At 42.2% G+C, this 13333-nt stretch overlaps 1 protein-coding gene across 1 annotated transcript in view; it reads left to right on the top strand.

Moving 5' to 3' along the window:
• The window catches only part of LOC127582165 (protein Niban 2-like), a 212558-nt gene extending 199867 nt beyond the window's left edge, over positions 1-12691 (top strand). Inside the window, exons 12-14 of the mRNA XM_052037227.1 lie at positions 5650-5757; positions 6465-6576; positions 10078-12691. Of these exons, the coding sequence (XP_051893187.1) occupies positions 5650-5757; positions 6465-6576; positions 10078-10823 (966 nt within the window). The 3' untranslated portion in view covers positions 10824-12691. The remainder of the gene's footprint in view (positions 1-5649; positions 5758-6464; positions 6577-10077) is intronic.
• The last annotated feature ends 642 nt before the right edge of the window (positions 12692-13333 follow it).

Genomic DNA, 13333 nt, shown 5'->3' with positions numbered 1-13333 from the left:
GCAGAAACAGGCTCTTCGGCCCAACTGGTCCATGCCGAACACGATGCCAATCCAAGCTAGTCCCATTTGCCGGCATTTGGCCCACAAACTTCTAAACCTTTCCAATCCATATACCTGTCCAACTGTCTTTTAAACGTTGTTACTGTACCCGCCTCAACCACTTCCTCCAGCAGCTGATTCCACATAGATACCCGCTTCATGTAAAAACAAAAAGTTGCCCTCAAGTTCCCCTTAAATCTTTTGCTTCTCACCTTAAACCTATGCCCTGTAGTCTTGATTCCCTGACCCTGGGGAGAAAGACTTGAGTTTACTCACCCTATCTATGCCCCTGTTGATTTTATACACCTGTATAAGATCACCTCTCAGTCACCTACACTCCAAGGAAGTCATAGTCTATCCAACCTCTCTCTATAACTCAATCCCGCAAGTCCTGGCAGCATCCTTGTAAATCTTTCTGCATTCTTTCCAGTTTAATAATATCTTTCCTATAGCAGGGTGACCAAAACTGAACACAGTACTTCAGATGCAGTCTCAACAGCATCCTGGACAACCGCACAATGACCTCCCAACTTCTACACTCAATGCCCTGACTTAGGAAGGCCAGCATGCCAAAAGCCCTCTTCACCACCATATCCACCTGTGACTCCACTTTCAGTGAACCATGTACTCCAAGCTCCCTCTGTTCTACCACACTCACCAGGGGCCTGCCGTTCACTGTGAAAATCCTACCTGGATTTGACTTTCCAAAATCCAACTCTTCACACTTATCCAAATTCAACTCCATTTACCATTCCTTGGCCCAGTTACTCAGCAGATCAAGATACCCTGTAATTTTTGAAACCACCTATTCTGGTGTCATCTGCACTTACTGACCATGCCTCATACATTCTTATCCAAATCATTGATATAGATGACAACAATGGGGCCCTGTTCCAACCACTGAGGCATACCACTGGTCACGGGTCTCCAGTCTGAGAAACAACCTTCCACCATTGCCCTCTGCTTTCTACCGTAAAGCGAATTGCGTATCCAATTAGCCAGCTCTCCCTGGATTCCATGCAATCTTAACCTTCCACAGCAGCCTTATGTGTGGAACCTTATCAAAGTCCTGACTGAAGTCTATAAAAACCATGTCTACTGCCCTGCCCTCATCAACTTTCTTGGTCACTTTATCAAAAAAAATCAAATCAAGTCCGTAAGGCATGATCTCCCATGCACAAAGCCATGCTGGCTACCCCTATTCAACCCCTGTCTTTCCAGATGTACAAATATCTTATCCCTCAGAATCCTCTCCAGTAACTTACCTCCCACAGTTATTAGACTTACTGGCCTATAGTTCCCATTATTTTTTTGCCATCCTCCTTAAATAAAGGCACAACATTCTCTACCCTCCAGTCCACTGGCATCTCACCTGTGGCTAACAATGATCTAAGTATCTTAGCCAGGACACCTGCACTTTCTTCTCTAGCTTCTCACGGTGTTCTTGGATAAATCTGGTCAACCCCTGGAGATTTATCTGCCTTCATACCTTTTAAGACATCCAAGCACCTCCTCTACTTTAATGTGGACTATCGCCAAGGTTTCCCCATTTAGTCTTCCTAGTTCTGAAGCCTTTCATGTCTTTCTCCACAGTAAAAATGGAGTAGAAATATTGATTAATGACCTTGCCCATCTCCTGCGGCTCCACACAAAGGTGTCACCTTTGGTCTTTGATGGGCTCTGTTCTCTCTCTTTCGTTGCTCTTTTTCCCTTGATGTAAAATCTCTTTGGATTTTCCTCAATCTTCTCTGCCAAAGTTATCTCATGCCCCCTTTTTGCCCTCCTGACTTCCTCCTTGAGTACGCTTCTGCATCCCTCGTACTCCTCAGGGATTCACTTGATCCCAGCTACTTGTACCTGACCCATGCTGCCTCCTTTTTCCTGGCCAGGGTCTCAATATCCCTCATCCTCCTACTCCTACCAGCTTTGCCCTTCACTCTAACAGAAACATGCAGACCTTGAGCTCTCACTATCTCACCTTTAAAAGCCTCCCACTTGCCTGTGGTCCCTTTGTCTGTAAACAACCTACTCCAATCAACTTTTAAAAGCTCCTGTCTCATACCATCAAAATTTGCCTTACCCCAATTTAGAACTTGAACCTGTGGACCAGTTCTGTACCTTTCCATAACTATTTTAAAACTAATAAAACAAAAGTCACTGGTCCCAACGTGCTCCACTTCAGTCACTTGCCCCGCCCTATTACCCAAGAGTAGGTCAAGGCATTGATTACAAGAGTTGGGATGTCATGTTGCAGTTGTACAAAACAGTGTTTAAGATGGCACTTGGAATACTCTGTACAGTTCTGATTGCCACACCACAGGAAGGATGTGGTAGCAATAGACAGAGTGAAGAAGAGATTCCCCAGGATGTAGTTATAAGGAGAGATTGGATAGGCTGGGCTTATTCTCACTTGAACATAAGATACTGAGGGGTCACCTTTATAAAGTTTTAGAAAATAATGAGGGGCATAAATAGAATAGATAGTCAGAATCTGTTTCCCTGGGCAGGGCAATCTAAAACTAGAGGGCACAGGTTTAAGGTGAGAGAGAGAAATTTAAAGGAGATCTGAGGGCTAAGTTTTTCCACCTAGAGGTTGATGAATATCTGGAATGAGCTGCCAGAGGAGGTAGTGCAGGCAAATACAATTACGTTTGAAGGGTCTTTGGACAGGAACTTGGATGGAAAAGGTATAGTAAAGGAATATGGGCCTAATGCAGGAAAGTGAGGTTAGCATAGATGGGCATCATGGTCAGCATGGACGAAGTGGACCAAAAGGACCCTTTTTGTGCTGCACATCTCTGTGATCCTATGGAATATTGGCAGATGGAATTGAATCCCAACAAGTGTGAGATGATGAGTTTTGGGGATTCAAATAGGGAAAGGATTATATACAGTAAATGATAGAGCACGATAGAATGTTGATGAACAGAGAGAACTAGGGGTCCATGTCCATAGTTTTCTGAAAGTGGCAACACTGGTCATTGGGGTGGTGAAGTAGGTCAATGGCATTCTTGTCTTCATAGGTTGGGGCATAGAATATAAGAGTTGGACTGTAATGTTGCAACTTTACAAAGCACTCATTAGGCCACACTTCAAGTATTGTGTGTAGTTCTGATCGCCATACTATTGGATGGATGTGGTTGCACTGGAGAGATTGCAGAGGAGATTCACCAGGATGTTGCCTGGATTGGAAGACTTCAATTATGGGGAGAGATTGGATGGGCTTGGCTCATTTTCCCTGGAGTGAAGGTGGATGACGAGTGAAGCATTCAAAGGAGAAATAACAAGAGTTCAAGGCCAACATGTTCCTGTCAGGGTGAAAGCCAAGGGCAACAAGTATAGGGAACCCTGGATGTCAAGGGATATTGAGGGGTCAGATAAAGAGGAAGAAGGAAGCGTGTGAAGTGAATTAATTAAAGGGGAAACCTATCATGAGTTCAAGCTATGTAGGAGGAATTTAACAAAGAGATTAGGAAGGCAAAGAGGGGTTGTGAGAAATCGCAGACAGGATTAAGTTAAATCCAAAAGTGTTCTATAACTATATTAAGAGCAAAAGAATAACCAAAGAAGAAGTAGGTTCCATTAGAGACAACGGGAGGGGAGGCACTCTGTGCATGGGGCTAGAAGATGTGGATGAGGTCCTAAGTGAATACTTTGCGTCAGTATTCACAAAGGAAGCAGACCTTGTGGTCAGAGAATTCAGTGAAGAGGTGTATTGTGGAGGGTCGTGGCTGTCACGTGACAGTGACAACTCCGACCCCATCTGGTCTGATGACAGCACTGCACCTACCTGGTCGGAAGACACACCATTGTCAATCAAGGTTTGGCTCCACCCCCACCCATTAGTGCACACCTAATTATTGGTCACTTTAAACACCTTTGTACCTGGCACACTCGGGCGATTGGCCTTTTTGAACTACCTGGGCTGGACAACCCAGCCGTCCAGCAGTATAAAGAGTGCCACATGCTTGATTCTGTCTCTTTGTTGTCTCCGAGGGATGCTGAGGTAAGCTGTGCACTGCTTAAGAGTAATTAGTTAGAATATCCCTTTACCATAGAGCCGATGCTTGCACTGAGTCAAGGAGGGTGGCAGGCGTCGTATTGTTTCTTCCTTGATTTGTTAGTACCCAGTTTGTTGTGTGTGTGTGCATTCACCCTTGTTGCGATCCCTCCCCTCACGTTCGCGATCACCTGTGTGTGTGTGTGTGTGTGTGTGTGTGTGTGTGTTGCCCCCGTTATCCTGTCCCGCGTTTGTCTTTTATAAATAAATAATTTCAACTCCAAAGACTGTGTCCAGAGTCCTTGCCCTTTGAGACCTCACGAACTTGTCTTACAACAAGAGGTAGGAGAAAAGCTGTTGAAGGTCTCTGAAAATAAAAGGGAGGTACTCAATGCATTGGCGAGCTTAACATTCTATCAGAGGAGGTAGAATCTTATACAATTACTCTACTTAAAATGCATTTAAATAGGCAAAGCATAGAAGAATACGATCCTAAAGCAGGCAAATGAGATTCATGTAGATGGGCTAAAAAGTCGGCATGGACATGTTGGCCAAAGGACTAGTTTCTTTGCAAGACGACCCTATTACTCAAAGTACCCATCTAGAATAAGCTCATTTAACAGCACTTGGTCCATAGCCTTGTATACCATAGCAATTCAGCAGCTTCTCTGGATACTTCTTAAATGTTGTGGGTGTCTCTGCCTCCCCCACCCTCAGATCGTGTGTACTAAATTCCAACCATTCTGAGTGAAAAAAACTTCCTTGTATCCCCTCTAAATCTCTTACTCCTTACCTTAAACCTACACTCTGGCTAAAGTCTGAACAGGATTTTACTGATGCCCTGCCTTCTGGATTCCTTATGTAAGTTTGGATTTAGGAACAGCTTCAGAGGAGGGTTTTTTTGTGTGAGAAAAGCTTGAGCAAAATGGGCTTTTGTTCTCAGGTATTTAGAAGAATGAGAGAAATGTTCAAGATTCTAAGGGGGGAAAAATACTGCATGCTGGAAATCGGAAACATATAAAGCAAATGCAGGAAAGGCTTTGGGTAACCCACTCCTTCTGTCCATAACGGGACTGGCCATTTCTGCCTGTCATTATTTTTGGTCATTTTTTTTTTTGCTTTTTCTATTTGTATAGACTGGTCATCTGGTCTGCTGGTCATATCCCACAGCCTTATCATTAACGATACATTACACAAAGAAGCATAATCTGCGACGTAACTGCCAAATTAAGGCATTTGGTATCACCCTCTCAGAGATGTTCCTTTTGTTCTACTCGCCCTCTCCCACCTTATCTGTTCCTGAAAACTAACTAGTTTTTCTCTTTCCTGTACCTGATGAAACACACTTGTACTGTTAACCGCTTCTCTCGCTGCAGATGCTGCCTGACCTGAGTGTTTACAGCATTTTCTATTTTTTCATTTCAAAGTTCCAGTATCTAGTTTTCTTATTTTCATTTGTTAAATTTTTGATGGTTGTGTATTTATAACTTTACAGAAAACTGTTGTACAGTATTCATGAGCTTAACTGAAGTAGTGTAATTTTATATTGCACATGTGCAGTCTTACAAGTCTTGATGAAATCTTCACTCCTACTTTGTGCTTTTTCCCAGAAATATGACTATGACAGCAGCACCATCAGAAAGAAGTTTTTCCGAGAAGCATTGCTCCAGATCACAATTCCATACCTGCTGAAGAACCTCTCTGCATCTGTCAACACAGTGAGTCCTTAACTGCTCAACCAACCTCTGCTTTAAAGTGGTGCATGATAATCTCTTTAAAGGTGAAATATATACTGAGGGAAAATTTAATGTGTATAAAGTCATGAGAGGCATGGTGAAAAGACTTGTTTCCCTTAGCGGAGGGGACAATATCTAGGGCTATACGTTGAAGTTAATCGATAGACATACTCAAGAGGAACTGAAGAAAAAAGTTTCCACTGATCAAGTAGTGCGCGGCTGGAACTCTCAGCCTCGTGGGATGGTGGAGGCAGTAACTCTCACCACATTTAAATTTCCCTGGCTGTGCACTTGACTAATTGTAACCCACAAGGTTATTGGTCAAGAGCTGGAAAGTGGGATTAAATTCAATTCCACCTTTAACCAGCATGAACGTGATGGACAGAATGGCCGCCTCCTGTGGCAGCTTAAACAGCTGGTGATCCAGTGTCTCACTGGCAGTCAAGACCTTTCTGGAAGTGAGGCTGGCCACTTCCACAGGGCATAATGTTGTGCTGGGCCGTGCTGATAAACTGGGAGCCAGACTCCCAGTGGAAGACTTTGAGGAAGGTTATGCTGGAAGAAATCCAGAGGCAGGTGGTTGGCAGTCTCCAGTTCAGTTGACGATCCATCCTAAAGTGACAGACGTACTTAAGTTCAAACCAAGAGCTCCATATTTCCCATCTACAATGACTCTTTCTTTCCTACAGGCTTTACCTAAATTTCAAGAATTTATCTTTGAAGATTTTTCCAAGTTTATCCTGGTTGATAGTATTTTTGAGGAGGTGGTGCTCCAGTCTGTCTCCAAAGATATAATGCTGGGTAAGATTTATCTTAATTAAAGAAAATATAATTCATCCTTTTGACTAGCTATATCTATGAGCAGAGCATAGGGGACCTAGAGTCCTGTACCAGCTTATGATTCTACTGAATGTTTGCTTTGAAAGATCGGTAATTAGCACCTATTGGTACTGCGATCATTGCTCTTCACAGATTATTTGTCTTCAATATTAAATTTCTGCTCAGGCCTACAAAATAAAGAAAGCAGGAAAGAACTTGAGCAGGGAATTAGGAGGGCCAAAAGGGCCTATGAAATGTCCTTGGCAAATAGGATTAAAGAGATTTTATGCGTACATTAAAACACAAGAGGGTAAATAGGAGAGGGTAGGACCACTCGAGAACAAAGGAGGGAATTTATGCCTGGAGCCAGAGAATATGGGCAAGGTACTAAACAAGTACTTTGCATCGGTATTCACCAAGGAAAAGGACATGGAGAATATTGAGATCAATCTGGATTATGCTAATAATCTAGGGCATACTAAAATCTAGAAGACAATGGTGTTGGGGCTCTTAAAGAACACTAAGATGGATGAATCGACAGGGCCTGATGAGATTTATCCCAGGTTATTGAGAGAGGTAAAAGATGAGATTGCTGGGATCTCGACAGAGATCTTTGTATCCTCTCTAACCACAGGCATGGCTCCAGAGGACTGGGGAATAGTGGATATTGTTCCTCTGCTATGAAGGGCAATATAAACAAACCAGGAAATTATAAGACAGTGAGCCTTAATCATCTGTAGAGGTCTTATTGGAGAAGATTCTTAGGGAATCTATTTTAGTGTCACCCGCAATCTTACTAACCATGCCTTGTACTTGCTCAATCAAATCGTTCATGTAAATAACGAACAACAAAGGTCCCAGCACTGACCACTGTGGCACACCACTAGTCACAGGCCTCCAGTCTGAGAAACAACCTTCCACCTTGACCCTCTGTTTCCTATCATCAAGCCAATTATGAATCCAGTTAGCTATCTCTCCCTGAATCCCATGCGATCTAACCTTCCAGACTACCATGCAGGACCTTGTCAAAGGCCTTGCTCGAGTCTATCTAGATGACGTCTACCACCCCATCCTCATCTATCCTTTAGGTTACCTCTTCAAAAAATTCTAAGAGATTTGTCAGACACAATTTCCCATGCACAAACCAGTGCTGACTATCCCTAATCAGACCTTGCCTATCCAAATATTGATAGATCCTGTCCCTCAGAATCCCCTGCAGTAACTTACCCACCACAGATGTCAGACTCACCAGGCTCTAGTTTCCTGGCTTGTCCTTGCTGCCCTTCTTAAAAAATGATAAAACATTAGCCACTCTCCAGTCTTCTGGAACTTCAGCTGTGCTAAAGATGAAGCAAATATCTCTGCCAGGGCCTCTGCAATTTCTTCCCTTGCTTCTCACAAGGTCTGAGAATACACTCAATCAGATCCTGGGGATTTATTCACACTAATGCATTTTAAGGCCCACCACTCTGCTAATCTAGTTTAATGCCTCCCGAGTAGCACTAGTGAATCTCCCTGCAGGATATTGGCTCCCCTCCAGTTCAGGTGCAACCCGTCCCTCTTGTTTAGGTCAACTTAACCCCAGAAGAGATCCCAATGATCCAAGAACCTAATTCCCTGCCCCCTGCACCAGCTGTTCAGCCATGCATTCATCTGGCCTATCTTTCTATTCCTGTCCTCACTAGCATGTGGCACTGGGTGTAATTCAGAGATCACTACCCTTGAGATCCTGCTTTTCAACTTTTCCTAACTCCCTCTACTCGCTCTACAGGATCCCATCCCTTTTTCTACCTGCATCATTTGTACCAATGTGTACAATGACCTCTGGCTGCTCCCCCTCCCCCTTGAGAATGTTCTGCATCCACTCAGACATCCTTGACCCTGGCACCCAGGAGGCGACGTAACATCCTGGCATCTCTTCTGAGACCACTGCATCTCCTGTCTATCCTTCTAATTGACGAGCCTCCTATCACTATCGCTCTGTCTGACTGCACCCTTTCCTGCTGAGCCTCAGAGCCAGTCCACAGTGCCACAGACCTAACACTGCTGCTACCCCCTGAAAGGTCACTTCCACACCCCTTTATTCCAGAGTCAAAGTGTCATATACTAGAGGGCATAGCATGGCTGCAGAGCCTGTTCCTTTGTTGTACAGTTCTGTGTTCTGTGGTTGGCATGGACCAGTCGAGCCGAAAGGCCCGTTTCTGTGCTGCGTGACTCCATAGCAAGTGAGTAACCATCCAAAGAACAGGAAGAGTGTAATAGTTGGGGTGTGCCAAACCAGTACTCAGCATTAGACTGGTGGAGGTGATGATATTTTGCAGGAGTGTCATCCAGAGGGTGAGACGATGGGGCAGAGGACTGTACAAGGATGAGGTAGACAGTGAAGCAAAATGCACTAGTCATAGGAGACGCTATGGTTGGGGGTGGGTGGGCAGACGAGCATTTATACAACTTTGAAAATCAAAAAAACTGCACATACTGGAAATCTAAGATAAGAACAGAAAATGCTAGAAATACTCAGCAGGTCAGCCTGCATCTGTGGGAAGAGAAACCGAGTTGATGTTTCCTCCGTCAAAGATCCTCCGTCAGAACTGGGAATGAGACAAAAGTAGCTCAAAAGGAAACTGCAGGGAGGGTGGGGGAGAGAGGATGTCTCTGATAGGGTAAAACTAGGGTGACCTTGGAGAAAAAGCTGTAAAAAGAAAGGTTATCTGGTCAATGACTGAATGGAAGCAGTTAGAGAGTGAGAACATAGACAAAAAGCAAAACTAATATCACAGATGGATGATTGATGTAGACTGGAATGGAGAGCTGCAGTGATAAGAAGAGAGTGAATATTTTTCATTTATTCTCACTGGAATGTGGGAGGCTGAGGGGTGGCTTATTGTGATTTATAAAGTTATGAGGGGCATATATAGGATGGATAGTCTTTTACCCAGAACAGGGGAATCTAGAACTGGAGGGCACAGGTTTAAGGTGTGAGGAGAGAAATTTAAGGAGAGGGTTAAGTTTTTTCACAGAGGGTGGTGGGTATCTGGACAGATAACTGCTAAAGGAATGATAGAGGCACATACAGTTACAATGTCTGCAAGGCATTTAGACAGGTACTTAGATAGCAAAGGTGTAGAGGGATATGGGCCATATGTAGATTGATGGGAGTTGCATAGGTTGGTTTCACAATTGACATGGATGAAGTTGACTGGAAGCACCCATTTCTGTGCTGTCTGATTCTTTGATTCTGTAAGATCTTATGCATGAGCAAAGGGCCAGTACACATTTCTTTATAGCCTGTTTGTAGTTTTGTGTCCAATGTTATCTGCAGCAGTCAGTACAAAATAATTTACACAGTAACTTACACAGACTGCAGCAGAAATCTTGAACTGAACATCCTTTTACAAATATAAGCCTTAGATTGGTTATACTGAGCTTTTGATTATAATGTTTTATTATAATAATTTGTTTTATTTTAAACAAAAATCCTAGCTGTGAAGGAAGCAGCTGTGCAAAGAAAGCACAACCTCTTCAGAGATAGCATTGTAATGTCCGGCAGTGACCCCAACCTGCTGCTTCTCGGAGAAGGCCAAAACATCAACTGGAACAGTGAGATGGCCAATCAAGAAAGCAGTGATCTGGAAAGTGCATCTGAGAAAAGGAAAAGAATGAAGCAAGTCGTATCCATGATTCAGGATGATGACATTTCACGTCCTGATGAAGTTGACGTTATAACTGATGTCAAACAAGCAGCCGAGACAGAGCAAGTTGGAACCGGTGGCTCTTCAGAACTTTGCAGTCCAGTCAAATCACCTGATAGTGTCAAAGAGATTCGCGACCTAATAACCATAGGTAAAATTGAAACAACTGAAGCAAATACAGGAGTAGATAGTTCCCTGACCAATGGAACTGTTTGCAAGGATGAAATAGTGCCTGAGAGAAATCCTTCTGAAGAAATTGAGAACAAGCTCCTCCAAAAACAACTCCAAGAATCACTACAGTCCTCCCATGACTGTGACCTCAGATCTTCTGCTACTGAGCAGACGGAAGATAGAATCAGCTCATCAGTAATTGCCTTGCTTGAAGGAAATGATAAGTCATACCAAGAGAAAGCAACTGTCTACCAACAAGAAGAATCTAGTGACAAAGAAACGGGAGAGGAAGTTTCTTCGAAGAATATTGATATTGCAAGAGGTTCTCATGATATACATAATCAAGCAGAAGAATCACAATCTTAATTGAAAGAAAATTAATTTGACTGCAGTCAGTACCCTAATGAATACTCAAACTATTATATGGCTTTTAGCCTCGAATGCATTTTTCCGATATATCAGTAATAACACAAGAACCTGAATTTCAGTAGGAATGTGATCAGTCTTTGATAGTAAGTTCGGGAATGAGGGGGTAACTTTGAATGTCAGTCGTCTGCAGTCTGTTTGAAGGCTCTACAACATGTGTTACCACAATATCCTTCCCATAATCTTCCCTTTGTCATCTTCTGGCACTTCAAACATTTTCAACAGACCTATTTAGCTCTGGGTTTATCTTTTTAAAGCTCATTTTTGTTTACAATTGTAATTTTTTCATCTATGTTCATAGTTAGCTGTCATGTTCTTACAGTCAGACTGTTCACATAAGTCCTCAGTTGCCAGTGCAAAATTGTCATTCACTTCACCATGGTATTCAAAGATGGATTCTCTTGACTAAATTGAGAAAGGTGCTTCATATTGGGGTCAAAAGATCTAATTGTCAGTTAATGGCAAGATAATACATTTCTCTACAATGAATGAAACAAAAAAATTAGTGTTTTTTGTTGCCAACACTATTGAGAATAGTCATATTTTATGAAATTTCACACCATTATATCCAAAAGAGGGAATACTTGACAGAAGTATAATGATCTGCTAGCTACTTCCAGAAGGTACTTGAAACCAAAACATACCCTCTAGAATGAGATTTTGAAAACCAACTACAATTAGTACCTATGTGCAATTAATAATATTCCATTGTTTCTGAATCTTGTGTTATACAATCCTTCAAAAATTGTTCAGTAATTATCTATACAGAAATAGCCATTAGATTCCATCTTGCACATGATAGGAAGCCTTTCAAGTTCCATCTAAATTACCTCTAATATTACTCTGAAAATGAATGAAGTAGTGTGAGGCAAATAAGCTTTTAATGGAATTGCAAATAATGACAGAAGACCGTAGCAAAGATTGGACAGAATCTCTGTCTGGTTAAATCTTTCTGAAATAGTCCTGGAAAGTTTAGAAACATATTATAAATTGTGCTGCCTGTGTGACTATTCATTTTTCAGGAGAGATAACTGGGGTAGATTTTCATTTTCACCTAGAGCTGCATAGCTGAATAGTAACCAATACAACAAGCCTGCTCTTTTAATCATGCAAATCTAGCCAGTGAACTGTTAGTCAATTAGTTTGTATGTTGATATTGAGGAAAAATGACAGATATTGCTGGATAGGTGCTCAAATTATTGAACCTAATGCATTCTACCAATTGCGTGCCTTGATTTTTAGGCCAAATATTACATGACCTACCTTCTGCCAAGCTTATTAGAAAATTACTTTTATTTAAGAAAAATTTATTTCATATTATTTAGCTTAAACGCTTATTTAACTATTAAATATTGGCGGTCTGCTTGGGATTAAGTAGTTAATGTTTCTTGGCATGAACTTTTGGATGAAGTTAAGTGGGCTTTTCCATTGTACCATAGTTTATGTTTGACAGCTTTTGCTGACTGAATAAGGAAAATGAATTTAAGTAGTTTAATTTTATTGAAGGGCATGCAAGGTATGCAGTGATATTTAAACAATCCCACTTAGAGGCTGTTTTTTTTACTTAACACCTCATTTTGCTCTTATTATTGAGGGGTTTCAACTTGAGGGGTTTAAAAATACTACCGATAATCATGATACCTGTTTATTCATTCCCATGGATGCTCTGAATATTTTAAGTCGCTTTTTACAAAGTATGCATTTAATAAAGTTTTCATCGGGACCAATCTGTTATTGTGTGCATATAATTAAATTCCATTTTGCCTGCCTGCATTGCTCAGGCACAGAATGGTGTTGAAGACTTCATAATTCATCTGGAGAATGGAGAAGTTTCAAGAGCTGGAATCCATGCAGGAACAAGTGGACTTGGGATTTGTCCCTTGTCAGTGAGCAACTGGACAGAACCTGCATGAAATGAACTGTTGAAAGCCACCAGTGAGGTACCAGGAGGATCGCGAATGTTGTACCTTTATTACAGAAGGGTTGCAAGGACTAGCCAGGGAACTACAGGCCAGTGAGCCTAACATCAGAGGCAGGGACTAAGTAGGGATGTTCTGCATGGCTTTATCCATGGAAAATCATGCCTCGCAAACTTGATTGAGTTTTTTTGAGGAGGTAACAAAGAAGATTGACGAAGGCAAGACGATAGACGTTGTCTACATGGACATTCGCAAGGCCTTTGACGAGGTTCCTCGTGGTAGGCTTGTCTGGAAGGTTAGATCGCATGAGATCCAGGGCAAGTTAGCCAATGAATACAAAATAGACTTAGTGGAAGGAGACACAGGGTAGGAGTGGAGGGTAGTTATTCAGACTGGACCAGTGGTGTGCCACAAGGATTAGTGCTAGGTCCACTGTTGTTTGTCATCTATACTAAACTTGGATGACAATGTTGTTGACATGGTTAGTAAGTTTGTGAATGACACCAAAATTGGTGGTGTAGTGGACAGTGA

Source organism: Pristis pectinata, chromosome 23 (assembly GCF_009764475.1).
Source record: "Pristis pectinata isolate sPriPec2 chromosome 23, sPriPec2.1.pri, whole genome shotgun sequence".
NCBI lineage: Eukaryota > Metazoa > Chordata > Chondrichthyes > Rhinopristiformes > Pristidae > Pristis > Pristis pectinata.
Note: the sequence above shows the minus strand (reverse complement) of the source record. Positions and strands in the feature narration are given on the sequence as shown.